At 40.3% G+C, this 19,009-nt stretch overlaps 2 protein-coding genes across 2 annotated transcripts; both read left to right on the top strand.

Moving 5' to 3' along the window:
* Positions 1-2,524: 2,524 nt before the first annotated feature.
* star (steroidogenic acute regulatory protein) lies at positions 2,525-5,606 on the top strand. The gene is made up of 7 exons (XM_079351281.1): positions 2,525-2,737; positions 2,927-3,034; positions 3,166-3,296; positions 4,279-4,437; positions 4,538-4,722; positions 4,828-4,921; positions 5,021-5,606. The coding sequence occupies exons 1-7, from the start codon at positions 2,674-2,676 to the stop codon at positions 5,138-5,140; spliced, it is 861 nt and encodes a 286-aa protein (XP_079207407.1). The 5' UTR covers positions 2,525-2,673; the 3' UTR covers positions 5,141-5,606.
* Positions 5,607-6,728: 1,122 nt separating this feature from the next.
* On the top strand, positions 6,729-13,553 carry elmod3 (ELMO/CED-12 domain containing 3). The gene is made up of 13 exons (XM_079351258.1): positions 6,729-6,867; positions 7,969-8,729; positions 9,464-9,535; positions 9,610-9,684; positions 9,778-9,847; positions 10,103-10,165; positions 10,266-10,354; positions 10,793-10,916; positions 11,052-11,174; positions 11,379-11,509; positions 11,820-11,896; positions 12,001-12,128; positions 13,054-13,553. The coding sequence occupies exons 2-13, from the start codon at positions 8,694-8,696 to the stop codon at positions 13,296-13,298; spliced, it is 1,233 nt and encodes a 410-aa protein (XP_079207384.1). The 5' UTR covers positions 6,729-6,867; positions 7,969-8,693; the 3' UTR covers positions 13,299-13,553.
* Positions 13,554-19,009: the final 5,456 nt, after the last annotated feature.

Below are 19,009 nucleotides of genomic sequence, written 5' to 3'. Positions count from 1 at the left end.
TTACAATACATCTCAGTATCATAAAATCAAGCAAATCTAAACTATGTTTACAATACTAATACTCATCAAATACTTGAATGGTCTCTGAATGTCAAAGCTACATAGCCTTGTAAGAGCCCGAAATGAAAATGTAATAAAACCAATAATAACTGGTCGATCATGTAACAAGATGCTGAGCCCAAAGCTTAATAACTTTTTGCTCAAAGAGTTTTTGGATATTTTGGGTCGGTCATTACATTATGGAGCAAGCACATTGTATTACATTACAGAATAAGTCAATCATTTTGTAGAATGTAGAGTGTAGTATTAGATAGATGGTTGATTTTGATAGATTTCATAAAAATCTTCACACACAGGCCGAAATCACACATGCACAAACAAGACCTGTGAACATGCATTGTTGGAGCGATGTCAGAGTGGGTCTGCTACACCTTGCTACAGGGCACCTCTGCAGCTACCAGACCAGTTGCCATAATTTTGATGATGGCTGCCTCAAGTCATTTATTGTCTTCTGTCCTCTGTCTTGAAGTGATATCGGGTGGTTGTTACATTTCGGGTCATTGTAACATTTCGGACTCTTATAGGTCTACTTACAGAGGGCCATTGATTTTATAAAGACTTTCTAACAGGAGATAAACTCAGTCCAGGATCAGTATAAGATAAATTCCAGAAGAATGTGGCCCATGAATGCAAAAAAAGCTGCTGTTGTGAACTACAGAGTCACAAGAAACAGACAGATGAGCCACTTTGGCTTCCAGTTTCATGTCTCAGAAAAAATGTCATTACAGTGCATGAGACGTGGGTGTGTTGTCCATCCACTATGGCTGAGTAATGGGTCAGTCAGATTGTACTAGGTCTGTGCGAACTCAACTTGTAGAAGGCCAAAGCACTGCAAGGTTGCAGGTGAAGGTACCATGAGTATTTCTTTGAAAGTGATTCATCTCGTCATGTTTTCTGTGAGAGCTGTCCTTTTCACTAATCAGATGGCCTGCTGCTATCTTTCCACGTGCAATGTTGACTCTGAGAGTACATCTGACATGCAGCTCACTGAGGCAATATTGCTGTTAGATAGTTTGGATTTTGCTTGGACGCAGTCAGCAAGGTTGTAAAAACATATGAGCAATTTGATAAAACATGTTATTAACAGATCATAGTGTGCCGTTCGTCGATGAAGTAGACCTTTTGGAAAAACTAGAGAGTATGACTCAATGTTACTGTCCAAAAAAGTGCTGAAGCAAAGTTATGGAGCTGATCTTTTAATATTGGGATTATGAATTATGATGTGTTCGACAGGTCTGACCGCAGTGCAAAAAAACTGACAAGGCTGCTTTTGAACAATATTATTAAAACCAGTTTTGTTCAATCTTTACTTTTACTGTAAAGTCATTTTCCTCTATCTGTCTTTTTGCATTTTTTTAAAACATATTAAAATGTGAAAGACATCTAAAACTGTTTAAAGGGAGGTTTGAAAACTATGGAAATGACCAGCTCAGTTGTTCTTAGTTCATATATAGGCTATCAATAATTTGTGTTTCCAGTGTAAACGCTCTTAAACATCCCATTGAGCAAACCCCACCTGTGTGCTCCAACAAAATAAAGTGTCCAAGATATCTACTGTTTGCAAAATCCCAGAATATCATGTATCACCGTCTTTAGTTTTGTCTTCAACTTTTTTGTCTCTTTACATTAACTTTACTTTCTCACTGCCTGTGTGATTATCACTTTGTTTTTCTTCTTACCTTTTTCAAACCTGATTCGAGAGAAAAAACTAAACTGCCTGGATACTCCTCTTGTTGACATAAACTGGACTGTGCAGTTTATCTGGCAGTGCTGAATTATTGTCATGATGTTTTAAATACACGTATGACATTTTTTTCATGTTTTGCGTTGAATACACAGCAGGAATAGGATTCACATTCCTTTTGATTGCCAACAAGGTATTCTCTTCCCTTCTTAAATATCATTGGAACAATCATTCGATGAATTATCAATCCAAACCATATTGAAAACACTTCAAGAGATGTTGAGAACCAATGATAACATGACTTTAGAAGATATGTTCTTCTTAACATAATTAAGCTGTCAATAAAAAGAGGGGAGAAATAATCTGAAGTGAATTTACTGTTTTGCCCTCCTTACTGTGACCATGGTGGGCTCAATGAGTCACTCAGGGTCTCTCTGCCTAACCTCTCTGATGGGTGCTGTCATCATTGACCATCACTGGTATACAGATCGTTTATGGAGGTGTGTGTGTGTGTGTGTGTGTGTGTGTGTGTGTGTGTGTGTGTGTGTGTGTGTGTTTAAGTGAGCTGTTCAGTGGGCTTGGGCACTGGACGTTATCTGACACAGTGTTTGTGAGAGCCTGAAACATCCTCGTCGTGTTCGCAAAGCAACCTTGGCAACATGGCTGTTGGTTGAGTGAGGTGATGTGTGTGTTTATCTACAAGGTGATAACACGTTGGCCTTGTGGACAGCGCTCATATATAGAGAGACACTTTCAGAACTCCTCAGACAGAAAGCCAAAGTCCTCTCCACAGCACTCACAGCTGTTCTTATCCACGTCTTCCAGGAAGATTTTCAGCTCATACAGACTCTGAATCTTTGTGATTGACTTGCTTTACGGCTATCTAGTTCCTTTAACAGCTGTAAAAAAATAATAATAATAACAGAAAAATGCTGCCTGCAACCTTCAAACTGTGCGCTGGCATCTCCTACCGGCATATGAGGAACATGACAGGTGAGTGAGAGAGTCCTGTTTAGACTGATATTGAGCATTCTTACCGTGGCCTAGCTTTCTCTTTGTTGGACAGATGGTGCCTTCTGATGAAACATGTTATTTCTTCTTTTTTTTTCTTTTTGTCTTCCTTTACTTAAGTTCAATAATTGGATGTGTTGCTGCAGTAAGTGTGTGCTTTCTGTCTCCCAGGTTTGAGAAAGAGTGCGATGGTGGCCATTCACCATGAACTGAACAGACTTGCAGTCCCGGGTCCCGGTAACTGGATCAGCCAAGTCCGCAGACGTAGCTCCCTCCTCAGTAAGTTGTTGAAGAGGATCATTTGAGCCAAAGAAAGGAAAAAAAGTAGAAACAGATTTCAGTTTAGACCTTTTGTAAATAGAAATAAGCAGATGTTTTACTATTGTGCTTACTGTGCTCCTTGTCTTTAGGCTCTCGCATTGAAGAGAAGCAGGGATATAGTGAGGAGGAGATTTCTTATGTGAAGCAAGGTGAGGATGCACTTCAGAAAGCCATTAGCATTCTCAGTGAACAAGATGGCTGGACTATTGAGACTACAGCTGTGAGTATTAATGCAGGACATATACAAAAGAAGAATTACTGAATAATAACTCTTAAGTTGGAAAAATCAAACTCATGCCCACAAAGTCTGCCCAGAACCTAGGTGTCATGATAGATGACCGGCTAACATTTAAGATTCACATGGCCTTGATTGCACGGTTGTGTTGGTCTGAATTGTACATCATCATGAGGAAGATTATACCTTTCCTGTCAGAGCATGATAGGAGGCTCTTGGTACTGGGACTTCATGCATTGACTACTAGAACTCCTCACTGGCGGGTCATCAGATGATCCAAAACACAGCAGCTGGTCGCTCTGTGTTTCATCTCCCTACACTAGCTCCCAGTTACTGTCCACATCAAATTTAAAAACCTGTTGCTCGCTTACAAACAAGGACAAGAAGGGCTCCTTCTCACCTAAACTATCTCATCCAAGTCTACCCTCCCTCCCACACGATGCTCTGCCAACAAGAGGCACCTGGGCCCTAAGTCTCGAGCTAGACTCTTCTCCTCTGTTGCCCTCGCTGGCCTCCTAGTCTCCATTTGATCTGCAGAGTCACTTTGCAAAAGGAAAAGCTAAAGACCCAGCTCTTTCATGAACGCTTACACACTTAACATGTTGATGTTACTGATGATGATGTTGATGACCATGAGGGTATTTTAAATGGTTTTGATGCTGCTTAGAAATATTACGAGCAGTTGTAAATGTTGTTGATGACGATATATTAGCTTTAAAGAGGAGAAAAACAATAATTAAATAACTCAACCTGTGCTTTGCCTCTGTCAGCACCTGTCCAAATCGACGTAAGGCTTTTCATTAGCACTTACTGATGCTTTCTCCTTTAGAGCCCTGCTTGTGTGCTACATACTCTTTCTTATATGTTGCAATGGGCAAAATTGTCCGCTCAATAAATAGTGGAATTTCTTCCTGTATATTTGATCAATTTTAAAAGAATTATTTTGCTATCTTACACATTTTCTCAGGCAAATGGAGACAAAGTCCTGAGTAAGACATTGCCAGACATCGGGAAGGTATTCAAGCTGGAAGTTATGCTTGAGCAACATCCTGACAATCTTTACCAAGAGCTGGTGGGAAATATGGAGCAGATGGGCGAGTGGAACCCAAACGTCAAGCAGGTCAAGGTTAGAAAGACATGGCAGCCGACGTTTGACCCTACATAAGGATAACCTTAAGACCCTGCTTACAAGTATACTGACAGAATCTCTCAATTGGATCCAACAGATTCTTCAAAAGATTGGCGCAGACACAATGGTCACTCATGAGATGTCTGCAGAGACACCCGGCAATGTGGTGGGGCCAAGAGACTTCGTCAGTGTCCGCTGTGCCAAGCGCCGGGGCTCGACTTGCTTCCTGGCAGGGATGTCCACTCAACACCCCAAAATGCCACAGCAGAGGGGGGTGGTCAGGTGAGTCAAGAAGTCGTGAACAAGTCATGTGTCGGATATTTGCACAAAGTTAAGAGAAGTGTCATTAAACCTAATTAACTTTTAACTTCCATGTTCATTTTTCAGAGCGGAGAATGGCCCTACCTGTATAGTAATGAAGCCCTGTGCTGAAGACCCAAATAAGACCAAGTTCACCTGGCTGCTAAATATAGATCTAAAAGTAAACAACAACCCTTTGTCAAAATCATGAAGAAAAAATGGTTTAAAAAAAAGGTGCATTTCTACAATCTAACACTGTCTTTGCCTTTGTATTCTGCAGGGCTGGATCCCAAAGACAATCATAAACAGAGTGCTCTCTCAGACACAGGTGGACTTCGCAAACCACCTCAGGCAAAGGATGGCTAATAATGTTTCCATGGAGATGGCTCATGCCTGCTGACACAAGATGCCTCTTGAGCTTTGGCTCAACAGGGGTAGACGAGCAAAAGGACTTCATTTGAAAATTATACCTGTCTGAGACTTTGGAAAAGCTGTCGTATAGGTTCAAATTGGCCGACGTGTTTTATTACCACTTTGATCTGAAATAAGCATAACCGACAATCTTACTCAGTTTGTTATCTGATTTTTTTTTATTCCTTATCTCACAGACATGATGAGTCAGTGCCAGCAGTAAAACACTGCACATTGTTTCCTTCTTATAACAACCTATTTCCCCCCTCCCTCTGAGAAAGCACTTTTATTTCTGTTGTATTTATTTATGTTGCACCCATTGAGTTACAATGAATGCCAAGTGAAAGATGATTGTCATCTATATTTATGTCATTATGAATGTATTGTTCTCTTTGATAGGTAGTTTTAAATAATTACTATCTCTTTCCTGATCCATAAGAAAAAAATAAAAGCTTCAGAACAACCATTTGATCATTTTCTACTTAATCCTCACAGATTTCACACATTTAAAAATAGCTGATGAGGAAAATACACACTGTTTGCCAATCATCATGAAGGAGGGGAGGGAAAAATGTAAGGGTTCTTTTAAAACCATGAAAGATGTCGTTCAAATAAATTCAGTTCCTCCTCCTTGATGGGTTTTCAGACGGACAGTTTGCCAGAACGAGCAGGTGTTTGGCTGCTCAGACTTGTGAGGAGCCCAGAAGTAAGTGAAACAGTTCACTGTGAGCCAGCAGCACATTCCCTGAGATCAAGTAACGATGTATTCCATCCCAAACAGGAAATCTGTGCACCATTATAAAGACTTGTGTAACATTTTTCCGATCCTGTGTAGTTTTAATCGATCCAAAAGCTTTTGCAACAGCTCATGTTCTTGGATGTTGTACATTTTTCACTTTTTGTTTCAATGGATAGGCTGACAGATATACTCTTTAGTACATCTCCAGCATTATATCATAACACACCTCTATAGGACCTTAAAAAAACGTTGTGGAGGGAAATAAGAAGCAGAGCTCTGCACTCTAAATAAAACAAAGTTAAGCAGAATAGTTCTTAGTGCTGGTTTGTGTAACTCAAAACAAACATTTTTTCTCCTTGAAAGAATGTTCCAGTGGGTAATAATTGACATCTGCTTGAAATCCTTCAAAACTGAACATTAGCAGATGTGAGGGGAGCTGTAGCCACTTGGAGATTTAGTTTCATTATTTGTCTAAAGTGAAGAAATGTTAGGGTTAGGACAGGGACAATTATCCAGCAAGACAAAACAAACGATCTAGCATTCATATTGAATCCCTGGCACCGATGAGAGACTTGATTACATTTGTTTTACTTATTTCCATACAATATCCACCCATGTCCTTGACTGAAATTCAACTCCAAACCATAGCCAATTTACTTTCAGGGAAAATGTAGGCAAATCTTGCACTTACGGCCCATGCACCGAACATTAGGGCCCAAATAAAAAAGGGTACACAGGCCTTTCAAAAGAAGAGTGTCTGCGCTGTTAGGAAATATAGATCTAGAGAAAAAGAGGTCACGCAACGTAGTCTCCCTATGGTCTCCCTGCTCCCTGAGCCTGATATCTGAATGCAATGACGTAATGAAGCTAGAGTTCTGACAGGAAACCACAACTCCCAAGATGCACTGCAATTTACAGTGGCCACTGGACGGGGGAAGGGAAGCTGAGATTGGAGGGAGAAATAGTCAGAAACTGAGGTACTTTTTTAAAATGCTTCATATCTAATTATATTGTTGGACAAGTCCCAGCACGCAGTGTTTAGTAGCGTGTTTATCAGGCCGGGATGACAGAAGCAGATTAATCCGCTGTCGACTCCATCCCCGGCACACAGCTACTGTAGCCCGTTAATTAGCCTGACAGCTGGCTTTTCTTCTGCTGGCTTCGTCTCAACTCTTTAATTGCTTGCGGATAGTTGTGACAGTAATGTGTTATGTGTTTGTGGTACATTTGGGGTGTCCTGCATGTAATGTAGGAAGACGTCATGTTATCCTCGGTCTGAAGAGAAGCTGCGTCTTTGTGCAGCCTGCTAGCTGTCTGCTAGCTCGTTGGCTAGCTGCTGCTGTCAGAGCGGAGACAAACTGTCATCTCACAAAGATAGACTTTTTATAAAACAATCTAAACATTGTGATTGTTCTCTCTCATGTCAAAGTTTGACTTTATAATTTGATGAAGTTTGAATACATTTTGTTTTGTCTTGCTGTGATTTTCTTGGGTAAAAGTAGCCTCCTTCTGTAAATGTTTTTATAACAAGTAAAAGTCCTAAATAGTGTTTTTATGACCAAAGTAATGAATAAAATAAACAAATAAATAAGAAGAAATCAATAAAAACGTTGCATTATCAACGTAACTCTTTTTCCAATCTAGTGTTAAATTGTTATGAATATGTTTAAAACATTTTATTTGTAGTTGTCTCTATGTTGGATTGTGCATACTTAAATATTTTGAGCTAAAGGAATAAATCAAGCTGCAGTAATTCAATGTTACTTGTTATTCTTGTAAATAATATTGATTTCAGACTGTTTTTGCTTTGAAAAAATGTGATAGGGTAAAAAGTCGAACATAAAGTATTTAAATTCTAAATGAGAATTATTCAAGTTAAGAAACAACACTTGTATTACTCTACAGAAATCAGTTTAGTTTCTTCTAAAACAATTAGACTATGACACAAGGTTTCATATTTTGCATTTTAGCTTAACACAAACTTTGCCTTGTTTAATAGCCTATTTTTGCACCACAGTGACAAACACATGGTTTTTAACTGTGTAGTTTAACATTTGCTTTTTTCTTCTTCTTTTTAGGTATTGTATACATATGACCGCCCCTCCTCAGGACTCTGGTCACACAAGAACTCTATCCAAACCCTGAATTTATTGTACACCTGCACTTCTTGCTTTGGATTTGTATTACTGTTTCGTGTGAAGCTGAAGACATAACAAAGCTTTGGTGCAAGTAAATTAAACTGCAACTGTGCTGGATTTGTCTCGAGTGCCAAAGTAATGATTTGTCTCGTACAAGGAGAGCCGAGCCCTGAGAAGCAATGTCATTGTGCAACTTCTGTGCATCTCTAATGGGGCTGAGGAGTGAACTCAACAGCCAAGCAGATCTGTGGAGGAGAGTCAGGAGGCAGGTTTCCAGCAAGCTTGTGTGTTGATGGAAAGTCGTAGACTCATACCTGCACATTCCTGCATATAAACTCAAGGTTTGACTTTGGAGCAGCTATAAAACTGGGCTGCAATCAAATTCACAAAATCATCGCTATTGTCCAAAAAAAAGGAATATGGTGTGTAAGACTTGCCCCAGTGCCAGATTAGCAAAATCCTACTTGTGACTGTGGACGTGGATTTCTCTGTTTATATGAGGAGAAGAGGAGAGAAGCAAAGAGACTTACAGTCACTAAAAATGTGCTCTACCGACACCATGGTGGCCCTTGCATCAGCTCGTCAGTCCATCTCAGTTTGTGACTACAGAAGCCTTTAGAGGCCAGGATCAGGAACACACTTGCCAGCCAACACCCTCATATGCAATGGAAGAAGACATTGATGTCACAGCCCACACTGAGGTAACATCATTTCCCCTTTGGCCTCTTAAGTTTCTAATTGGTAATCGCATTCCAGTGTTTTGGTTTACAGGTACCTAACACCATTAAAACAAAGTAACCCCTGCTGTGTGGTTCAGTGAAATGAAACTCGGGGCCGTCTTACCATATTGATGATTAGACTTTTCCCTTTCTCTTTCACTCTTTAGTACAACATTAAACATTCAAGAGCTCTTTTGTTTAAGCAGTTCTAGCACATGTGTTTAACTTAAGGCCTAAAGTCAACCGTGCTGCCTCTGCTTTAGCTGTAATCTTTGCTCTGACTTGCTTGGGAAGTTGCCATGGCGGCAGCTGACCGGGCACTTCTCTTATCCTCGGCTTGGTTCTCTAGCCGCAAGATTACTTCTTCTCCTCTCTGGCCTCTAGCCTTGTGTTTTGCTGCGTTTGTAAACAGTTGGCTAAGTAGGTCCCCTTTTTTGGCCAGATGCAACCGAACATGGAAGTGATAGTTATACACAGCCTTAAAAGTCCTATGTGTGCCAACACAGGAAGTATCCAAATAAGTAAGACGTGAGGGTTTTGTAAGGCTGCAAGTTTTGAGACACCTCTGAGATTGTCTTTTGCCTTTTAGTTTGATGTTATTAACAGAACAAAAAAAAACATGATGACATTCAGTCCTCTTGAAAGAAGTGAAAGCTGCAGTATTTTACATCCTTTACACATCTGAAGCATGTCCTCTGTGTCTGCTCTCCTTTTAGGGCCTGAACGGTTTGTCCCATGAATGTAAACCCTTAGAAGTCATCACCAACGGACACTCGAACCATAAGCCTGTGAGTATCGCTTAATATGCACTATTTATAGGGTTTTGTTTTGATATTACTTCTTTAAACATTTTATTTCTTAGGTCATGAATGGACTGATAACTAGTAATGATGTCAAAGACCACGCCAATGGCAGCGCACCACTCAGATCCCTGCCGGTATTGCGATTTCTTTCTTTGCGTGTCTTACTTCAGCAAACATCTCGCGTCTTGATTTAATTCAATAACATAATTATTTTCTTGATTGTCCAGATTTCAGCTCTGAAGCAGAGCTGTCTCCTGCAGACCCTGGCAGCTGGAGGGGACCAGCCCAAGCCTGAAGGTAACAAACTGTCACACAACCTCTCATTTGTCTCACGTCCTCTTCCCACGGGAGTTTGAAGTTGTACCTTAGATACCAGGGAGGTGGTAAAAATAAATCTCCCTCAGGAGTTCAGGTTGCTTGCTTAGAGGATGCACAGGGTCTCAGTGGCACAGATTGATGTAGGTCCGTTCGACGGGAATTTATACCTGGGAAAGAACACAATGGGTATCATCCATTGCTGCATAATTTAATTTGTATTTTTTTACCTCACAGAGGAAGATGAGGATTTGGAAAAGGCCAGGCAGGAGTGGGACGCTCTGGAGAACGTTCAACAAGGTCAGATGCATCTCGTTGTTTTACATGTCTGCAGCTAAATGATCATTTTATTTTTTGTCCAAGTTTTTTACCTTTAAAAAAACAAAAAAAAACTTTCCAGCCCTCAGTGAGGATTCAAACCCAACCCCACTCATCTCCTTCAATGAAGCCCTGCAGTTCTTTCAGACCACGGACCTCGGCGACTTGCTGGTAAGGAATTTAACATGCTGTTAAATTTTATATCCATACTAATATTGTATCAGAGCAAAGTGAGGCGTTTGTTTGGTAAGAAATAGGGCCTGATACTGGCTCATATGGGGACTTCAGAGAAATGCACACATTTATTTTTATATCCTCTGAAAATGAGCGAGATTGATAAGAGATCTGCTTCAGCAATGTTTTGTGAAACAGATACAGGATGTCGTGTCATTAATCAAAGAAGTCAGAGGGACATCATCAATCCACAGCAGCTTCTAAGTGCATGAAAATATACTATATTAAAATATACTAAAACAGAAATAGTATTGTAGAATTATGCTGTGTACTCATTATGTATACATTCATTTATTAGATTCCAGAGTTCAAGAGGATTTGCTTTACAGTTTTGTTTGCTTGTCCCTTTTTTTTCATCCCCATCTCCATCTGTAGAAGAACATCCAGCCAACCATTCGCAGGACAGGTCTGGCTGCCATCACACACTTTCTGTTCGGACCTCCTCGGCTGCACAGAGAGCTCCTTGAGGAGAGGGATCTGGTCTTTGCCATCGCACAGTGTGAGTGTTAGTTTGCTGGGCCTGTTAGTGTAATCACACCAGTACAGCTCGCTCGTGTTTAAAAGGAAAAAACAACATTGATTTTTTTTTATTTTTTTTTTTAAACACTTTCTTTTCTGTGTCTGTATTTTACAGGCCATGTGGACAACAGCCAAGCAGTCCACATGCGTGTCCTCCAGACCATTTACAAGAGGCTGATCGGTAGCAGGCTGGACTGTCCTCGCTTTGGGACACACTGGGAAAACATCGGCTTTCAGGGTGAGACCCCTTTTAGGCTTTCTTTGCAAAACACGTTAATTATAAACTGTTACTGGTTTCTCCAAGTTAATGAAGGAATTAATTGAGCACAATAATAACTTAAATCAATATAATTGTACTCGAAAATCCCTGTTTCAAAAATCCTTTAGTATTCAAACAAGAGGGATGCGCTCTGACTCGTATAGTTTTTTTTCTTCTCTGCAGGTACAGATCCAGCCACTGATCTCCGTGGCACTGGTTTCCTGGGACTGATGCACACTCTCTACTTTGTGATGGACCCAGAAACTCTACCGCTGGCTAGAGACATCTACAAGTTATCACAACACCCAACACAGGTCTGAATGAGTCATGAAAGAGCTGTGCATGCAGTCTTGTGTTGAATTTTGTGGAGTTGTATGTTATGTTTACAGTTTGGACAATCCAATCAAGGCTCAGATTTCACTGATCCTTCAAAGAGAAAAGCCTTCCTCTCCAGGCTGACCCTGACCTCTGTCTCCCTGCAGAGGGAAATAGGTCAACAAGAAAATGTACCCCCAGGGATCAATAAAGTGGCTACAAGACGAGCATGTTTCAGGACGTGTTCTTGCAGTCTTTGTTAGTATTATTCATGAACCCTAATTCTCTCGTGTTTTTTCACGACTGTAGAACTTTCCATTCAGTGTGATGTCCATCAACATGACCCGCATCGCTCTGCAAGTACTCAGAGAGGAAGCCCTGTCCAAGTGAGTCACTGATGCACATTTTTTTTAATTTACTGCATTTTCTTGAGGTTTCCATTTTTAACATTTCTTCTTCGAACACTCCTCTGTCTTTTTGGTCAAACTAGGGAGTGCAATCGTCGTCAGCAAGTGGTCGGTGTGCTTAATGAGTTCTACGTTGCCACGTATCTGCACCTGTATCAACTGTGGAAGACCCAACAAAAGACCATTCTTGACTCTGGCTTTGTACTAAAAGGTAAATAAACAATATGTATTATTTCTAAGCAATTGGAGGTTAAAGTATCCTTCAAGAAAAGGAAAAGGAAAAACGACACTGCACCTTGCCAAATGAAAACCCTGCCTTTAACCTGTGGGAAAGTCGAGTCATTTTTACTCACCTGTTTTTGTCCATAGAAATTAGATGCAGTGCAAACTGTTTGTTACTGGTTCTTTTAAAGGTTTCATCATTACCATGTTTTTTTATTATAGAGAGCTGTTTCCTGTCAGAACTAGAATTAGAATTTGGTTTATTGCCAAGTACATCTAAACACGATAAAACTTAATTCTGTGAGCATGGAAAAACTTTTAACATAGAAGTCTTCAAGCTGCGTGTTCCTCCCGTGCTGTGGTCTCAATCGCCCCCCACAACCACAACAAGTGCAATAACCTTCAACAATTACTCAGGCCGGTAACATGCACAAGCTCAGTCCTGCATCACCAGCAGAACCTCTTTTTTTAAAAACTCTCATTGGTCTACAGACCTATAGAGAAATATGTGTGGACAGTTTGTACCATGCACCTACGCTGCTTTTCAGAAGTTGCTTTTGACAGTTTTGATCCATTCCCTCCTTATTCATTCCTCATTTTTCAGTACTTTTAGTCCTGCAGGGAGGCCACTCAAAGTGTTGTTGTACTTTGTATAATGAAAATAACGTTCATTCCATTTTTTTCTTCCTCTTAGATAAGTTGCTGCTTGCTTTGGTTTTACATTTAAAAGATAGATGTGACGATTGTCTTTGACCCCTGAGCAAGAAAATGTATTTTCTAATAAATCACAGACTTCCTTCTGTAGATGTATGGTCGTTGCGTTTGCCTCAACAGTCAGATTACAGAAATGGACCTAAACACAGATTGTCCTCTCAGCATGAGTCCCACATTTTCTGTGTATTCTGACCCCTCAGAAGTGGAGCTGTTTGCCAAAAAGAACCCCAAGCAGATGCTACGCCGACTAGAGGTCTTCCTGAAAGAGAAGCGGGCAGGTGGAATCCCACGTGGGACGTCGCCAGAACCCCAGGCCCAGCAGTCCTCTCCCAGCCTGGGGGAACGAGAGGCCAGAGCCGAGACGGGAAGCAAGGGAAAGGAGATGCACTTCATGGGAGTGTGTGATCTACCGCCAGACATGGAGGGAGAGGCCAGACTCATCTAAGCTAGACTCTTTGTGGGTGTGAATGTGTGCGTGCTAGCAGATCCCGTTTGTGAGTATATCTATTATAGTATGTGTGCGTGGCTTACTCTCAGAGAGCTAGAACCCCATCAGACCCTGATCCAGGACCTGCTATTTGAACCCATTGAAACACTTCCACTCCTTCCGCTGATGCTGGGGTGCTGCACTTTGATCAGATTAAGCTTAAGGGTCTCTCAGAGTTATATAAGATTTTTTTTGTTGTTGTTGTTGTTTTTTTTAAGAAAACAAAAACCAGATATATATATATATAAAGAGGTTATGCAGGTCAGAAACACAAGATGTCACAAAAATAAGAAGAAAGTGAATGTTTGCACTTTTCTGTGGATTTAGTAGCCAATACAATTGCTGCCAAATTCTTGTGGTTAAACTTTACCTGCCTAGAAGTCCAAACATACACACTCTTGTCCCTACGATCTCTCAGTCAGGGCTGCAGAGGGGGGAGCATGGCTTGAACTCTCCTCCTGAGATACAGTTCTTTTATGCTAGAGTGCTAACGGCTAATAAACGCAAGCTAAGGGCTGCCTTGTCAGACATCTTGTTAAACGCTCCGTTGACGAGACAGATGTGAACCAGGTTGAAGCTACACGGAAGCAGATTTTCCCTCAGCAATGAATGAAAAGCCGCAAAGTTAAACAGGCTGTTGTTAGATTTCTCAAACAGAAGACTTTGAATGCTGCTCTCTTTGAAGGTTCAATCTCTTTGGATTATTCCTTAGAGGCTGAAAGAAATATAATGCACGTGAAAGATGAATGGGCACTCGGTCCAGATGTGTGAAAGTGGATCCAAGTGTTGGTGTACTCACCGTGTCTGATAGATTAGGTGCAGAGCTTCCATGTGATATGGGAGATTATATTTTAAAAAATTAAAAACTGTTCAGTCTTTTCTGAAGGGGACAGATGTAAACAGATGTAATACGCTGATTGATGGATGCCTGGGAGGTGGATTGTTACAAAGTCACCTCTGAAAATCATCTGACTTCATGACTTCTGTCACGTTTAGAGACGCTTTTAGATCAAAGAGTGTGTATTTGGTTTGGTCCCGGCTAAAGTCTAAGATCTGGTATGAGCTTCCTCTACATTCCGTTATAAAGCATGTGATTGTAATTTCTTTTGACCAGTTCAAAATTTAGTGTGTGTGTGTGTGTGTGTGTGTGTGTGTGTGTGTGTGTGTGTGTGTGTGTGTGTGTGTGTGTGTGTGTGTGTGTGTGTGTGTGTGTGTGTGTGTGTGTGTGTGTGTGTGTGTGTGTGTGTGTGTGTGTGTGTGTGTGTGTGTGTGTGTGTGTGTTGGAATGAATGAGCTGGTATTGATGAAGGGTGCCTCTCCTCGGAGATGTACGGTACGCGATAATCAAACGATAGTGCTGTGTGACGATAGAAATCGTTCCTTACTTCAGGGTTTGTGCGTGTGTGAAAGTGCGTGTGTGACAGGAACTGACTACAGATGGGGTGCTTTCCTCCGCACACAATAAGCCAGCTTTACTAAGTACTTGATCCATCAAGCTGCACAGGCGGTACTTCACTTATTTAAAAAAAACGGTACATAACATTTCTGAAGGAAAATGTTCTTTGGGTTTTGCTTTAAACAAAAAAACAACATACAGCTGGTTTCAGAATGGGTAGAGCTCCTCAGCAAAGCTGGTTCCTGCTCTGTGCTAATGTGAAACTGTCTCCCATCGTCGTAGTCTCAATCCGTAGCATGTTCAGGTAGCACTAGTACTGTAGCATCTTATAGCCTCCTCCTCTTCGTAAAGCTTGTTGATGTCACGTCTCAGTTACAGTCCGTAGTGTCGATGAGTGCGCAAACTGTTATTGCTATAGCACATTTTTGTTTCCTATTTGCATCAAGCTTCCTTCAGTAGATACACTTTGGGTGGCACACGTGGGGCAGGCATGAAATGTTTTTGAGCTCAGTTCGTCTTCTAAGAAGGTACAAGTGAAAAAGGTGCCTACATCCAGTGGAGCCATATTGAAGGAGAGTGCTGGTTGCTTCCTTTTTTTTTTTTATTTGAGCCACCGTGCCACATTCCAGTCCCTCCATTCATGTATCGCAGTAAAGATAGTTGATGTGACCCTTAAAAACATGCAGGCCTCGTTAATATATACAAACACCCAGGCATGTACATTTTCTGTGACAGCATCTGTTCAAATAGTTGTACTCTGCCTTCTCCTGTCTCCACCATTACTTCAAAAACGAGCTGGTGAAGTTTTGCCGATTGTTTGCAAGTGTTTTGATTGAACAGAAGATTTTTGCACTGTTGTAGATATTTGATAGTATGTGTGACGTGTGTGAGAGGAAACAGGCCATCTTCAATAGCCATATTGTCTATGAACCCCCCGCGTCATTAACCAGGCTTCATTAAGTCCCCTCCATGCTCTTAAAACAAGCTGCACCACAAATATGATCTCACATTTAGTTTTATTCAATTTTAAACTGAGGAGCAGTACAGTGTATGTAAATCAGGAAGTTTGTATATAGAGATTTAATGATTGTAACTGTATGATTGTCTGTAGGGCATTATACTGAAACACATTGCTTACCTCAAGACTTGAGACAAATCTCTTCTTTTTCTCTCTCTCTCTCTCTCTCTCTCGGACTCTTTTTATGTTTCCCTCTACCTAGGCCTTCTCTCATACTAATTGGGCAAGTTATATGATGTATATCCAACACCTGAAGCACTATGTAAAAGCAAACTAACGTAAAAGGCTGGTCAATGTTACATGTATTCTATTTAAAGACACATTTATAGATTCTATATAGGCCCACTCACGCTCTGATGATGCACATCTGCAGATGAAAAATGTCCTTTTTAAAATGATCTGTAATTGGCTAATGTTTGAAATAAGCTGATTTTCTTGTGGCTTCAGTGATGGTACAGTATACTTTAGCTGTGTTTAGGTGTTTGATGTCCAGGAAAACACTCAGAAACAATTCAGTCTTTACAGCCACAGTCACAAACAAACAGTTGAATGATTTTAAAGACATAGGCTTGATTAGCAGTCATACGCTGTGTATGCTTTGATCTTGATATTTATTGGGTATCCAAACAAGGCCTGATTTATCCTCTCATAGGTAAAAGTCGTGTTTTCTGCAGATTGATTAGATCATATTCTAATGTGTTGATCATCATTTAGGAATCTCCTCAGTTGTTAAACCAGAACCAAGTGGAAAAAAACAAAACTAACGGGTTCTTGCAGGATGTCGGATGCTCTGAGAGGTGTGGTGTGTGGATCAGCAGCTCGGCAAATACAATCACTTCTCAAGATCCTGCGCTTTATATGAAGGTGTTTTACTGTTGCCGTTGTCGTCAAGTCCCTCAGAGCATTTTATGACTGTACCTTGATTGTAGATGCCCTATTTTATACTGAGAGTAATTTCAGAATACAGTATGTGCTGTTGTACATTAAATGTATTGTATGGAGAAAGCTAAATAAATGCTGTTTAAAAACGAGTGGATCTTTTCTGTGGAATTACTGAACACTCAATGACAATTGTCCAGATGATTTTAGAACTGTTTAACCTTTTCATTAGATCTATACACTATATAGTTTCCCAATGATTATACTGATTACAGTATGCTACTATTTTGATCACAAAGACAACTTGTGTAGATTGATGTTGATGAAACTACACAATGTCAAAGCCATTTAAATGTCCTCAGAGGACACTTGTGCTGTACAAGTTAATATGATCTTGAGCTGAAGTTGTATGGGTGAAAACTAAAGTTTTCTGACTGTAGCTTAACAAGCTGATATTTAGTTCCCCTTGAAAGATCTTTCGTTTTGGTTGTAAAATATCCGAAAATTAAACCATACAAAAATCCACTTCTTAGAGTCTGATAAGAAAGAACGAGAATTGGCAGAAATCTTTGAATGTGAGCAGCTGAAGCTGACAAATATTTTACATTCCTCCTAGACTAAACGAATAAAATTGTGCTTAACTTCCTCAGTGCACGTCAGTGGCACTCAGATATCAAGGGGTTTTGAATGGATACTGACATATTTTAAAACTCATTCAAAAAGGTTTTGAATTGTTTTTCTTTGCAATGGACATGAAGTATTTTGTAGTTTTTCTGTAATGCAACCACTAGAGTGCACACTTTGACAAATCTGAAACTAAAAGGACGGCGGCTTTAAGAATAAGCCATGTTTAAGTCTACATGTGCCACGAAAAATAAAAAAAAGTCACGCACATCCCTTATGGGTGTTGGATCCAAAAACATAGTTAAGGAAAGTAAAAAGATCTGCACACCAAGAAGCTCCCTTTTAAAGGATTCATATAATGACGTTTTGAGCCAAAGTGATCTGAAGAGCATGAAGTGTGCAGGTGCTGCATTATTTATAGGGTAGTTTGTATATTTTAGTAAAACAAAATATTAAGTCAGCTACTTCTTGTTAAGTAACGTCCAACTATAAGTCTTCAAATCACTTTCAGTTTACTTCTGGGAAATTCAAATTAATCTTTATTTATTCTCCGTTTGGTTGTTTAGTTTTATGTGAACCTCAAAGGTCCCTGTGATCCTTCATCATTCGGGCTGAGAACTAATATTGGCAATCTGTGCAGACACTCTTGAAAGAGACTTCAAGGCTCCCCAGTCTGCTGCATCTTTTATCAGGGACAACTACAAGTCATTCAAAACAAGTCGGATTCTCCGAACTGGAGTTGCTGCAATACAGGTCAACTGTAGTGCAATGATGAAATGTGTTTTCAGTAATCATTGAAAAGGGATTTTGGTCCTGGGTCAATAATGTTAGGATGCTTCCAAAGGAATCTTGAAGCTGCGTGTTTCTACATCTGTCCTTAATCAGACGTGTGGCTCCGCTCCCACAATGCCAGATGACTGAGCTGTGGTGGACCTGTTGAATCATAGCACACACATACAGGGTGGAAACAATATTTCAGCCAACCCTTTATCACTAACCTGAATCTGAAATCACAGCACCAATAGCAGTATTTCATATCTGCTAATACTGTGCTCTGCTGTCTGCCCTATTAACTGCATTCTTAAATGTCTTAGTAGTTTAGGTTGAGTGCAAGGACATATACAGGTCTCATCTTCTATTTATACCATCCAGGGACCAATAAAAGTGTTAATAATGTTATTTACAGACATCAGTTTTGTATGTAATATCCTGCTTGAGTTTGTATGCGTCCACATGCCCAGTATGAGAGAAGAAGAAATGGGCAGGATGGAGTTATATAATTCTGTTTCCATTTGTACCTAGTGAGCCTGCTGGAATACAGCAGTTTTCTCACTCTGTCTCTCCTTCCCTCCCCCAACTCTCCGTCTCTTTTTCTATCTGATGTCATTGTTTCCTCCTCCATAGATGCTGACGCTCAGCTCAGGGCTCTTTGCTCACAGTCCAGAATTAATAGGACTAATAGGAATTTACAGACACAAATAAAAGTGAATACAATTTCAAAGTAGCATACTTTCCTGTGAACTAGATAGAGGGTGGATCCCTGTGTTTAGAGACCATCCATTATACAGATAAGATGTGGTTATAAGCCATGTTTTATTGCATCATTTAAATTATTCACATTGTTTTACATTCTTCCACCAGCTTTTACAGATAAAGGCACATTGGTAAAGATTCCTGTCTGTACTTTGGAGCAGCCTGGAAGAGTGTGTGTGTGTGTGTATGTGTGTGTGTGTGTGTGTGTTTGCGCCTGTG

This window comes from Symphodus melops (assembly GCF_947650265.1).
Source record: "Symphodus melops genome assembly, chromosome: 1".
Classification (NCBI taxonomy): Eukaryota; Metazoa; Chordata; class Actinopteri; order Labriformes; family Labridae; genus Symphodus; species Symphodus melops.
This window is presented reverse-complemented; position numbering and strand designations above follow the sequence as displayed.

Bases quoted from the DNA above. Each gene is read 5' to 3' on its own strand.
- elmod3 (XM_079351258.1), top strand. From the start codon at position 8,694: ATGGAAGAAGACATTGATGTCACAGCCCACACTGAG. The intron at 9,685-9,777 runs GTATTGCGATTT...TTGATTGTCCAG, and splicing joins CACCACTCAGATCCCTGCCG to ATTTCAGCTCTGAAGCAGAG. The intron at 11,897-12,000 runs GTGAGTCACTGA...TGGTCAAACTAG, and splicing joins AGAGAGGAAGCCCTGTCCAA to GGAGTGCAATCGTCGTCAGC.
- star (XM_079351281.1), top strand. From the start codon at position 2,674: ATGCTGCCTGCAACCTTCAAACTGTGCGCTGGCATCTCCTACCGGCAT. The intron at 4,723-4,827 runs GTGAGTCAAGAA...TTCATTTTTCAG, and splicing joins CAGCAGAGGGGGGTGGTCAG to AGCGGAGAATGGCCCTACCT. The intron at 4,922-5,020 runs GTAAACAACAAC...TGTATTCTGCAG, and splicing joins TGCTAAATATAGATCTAAAA to GGCTGGATCCCAAAGACAAT.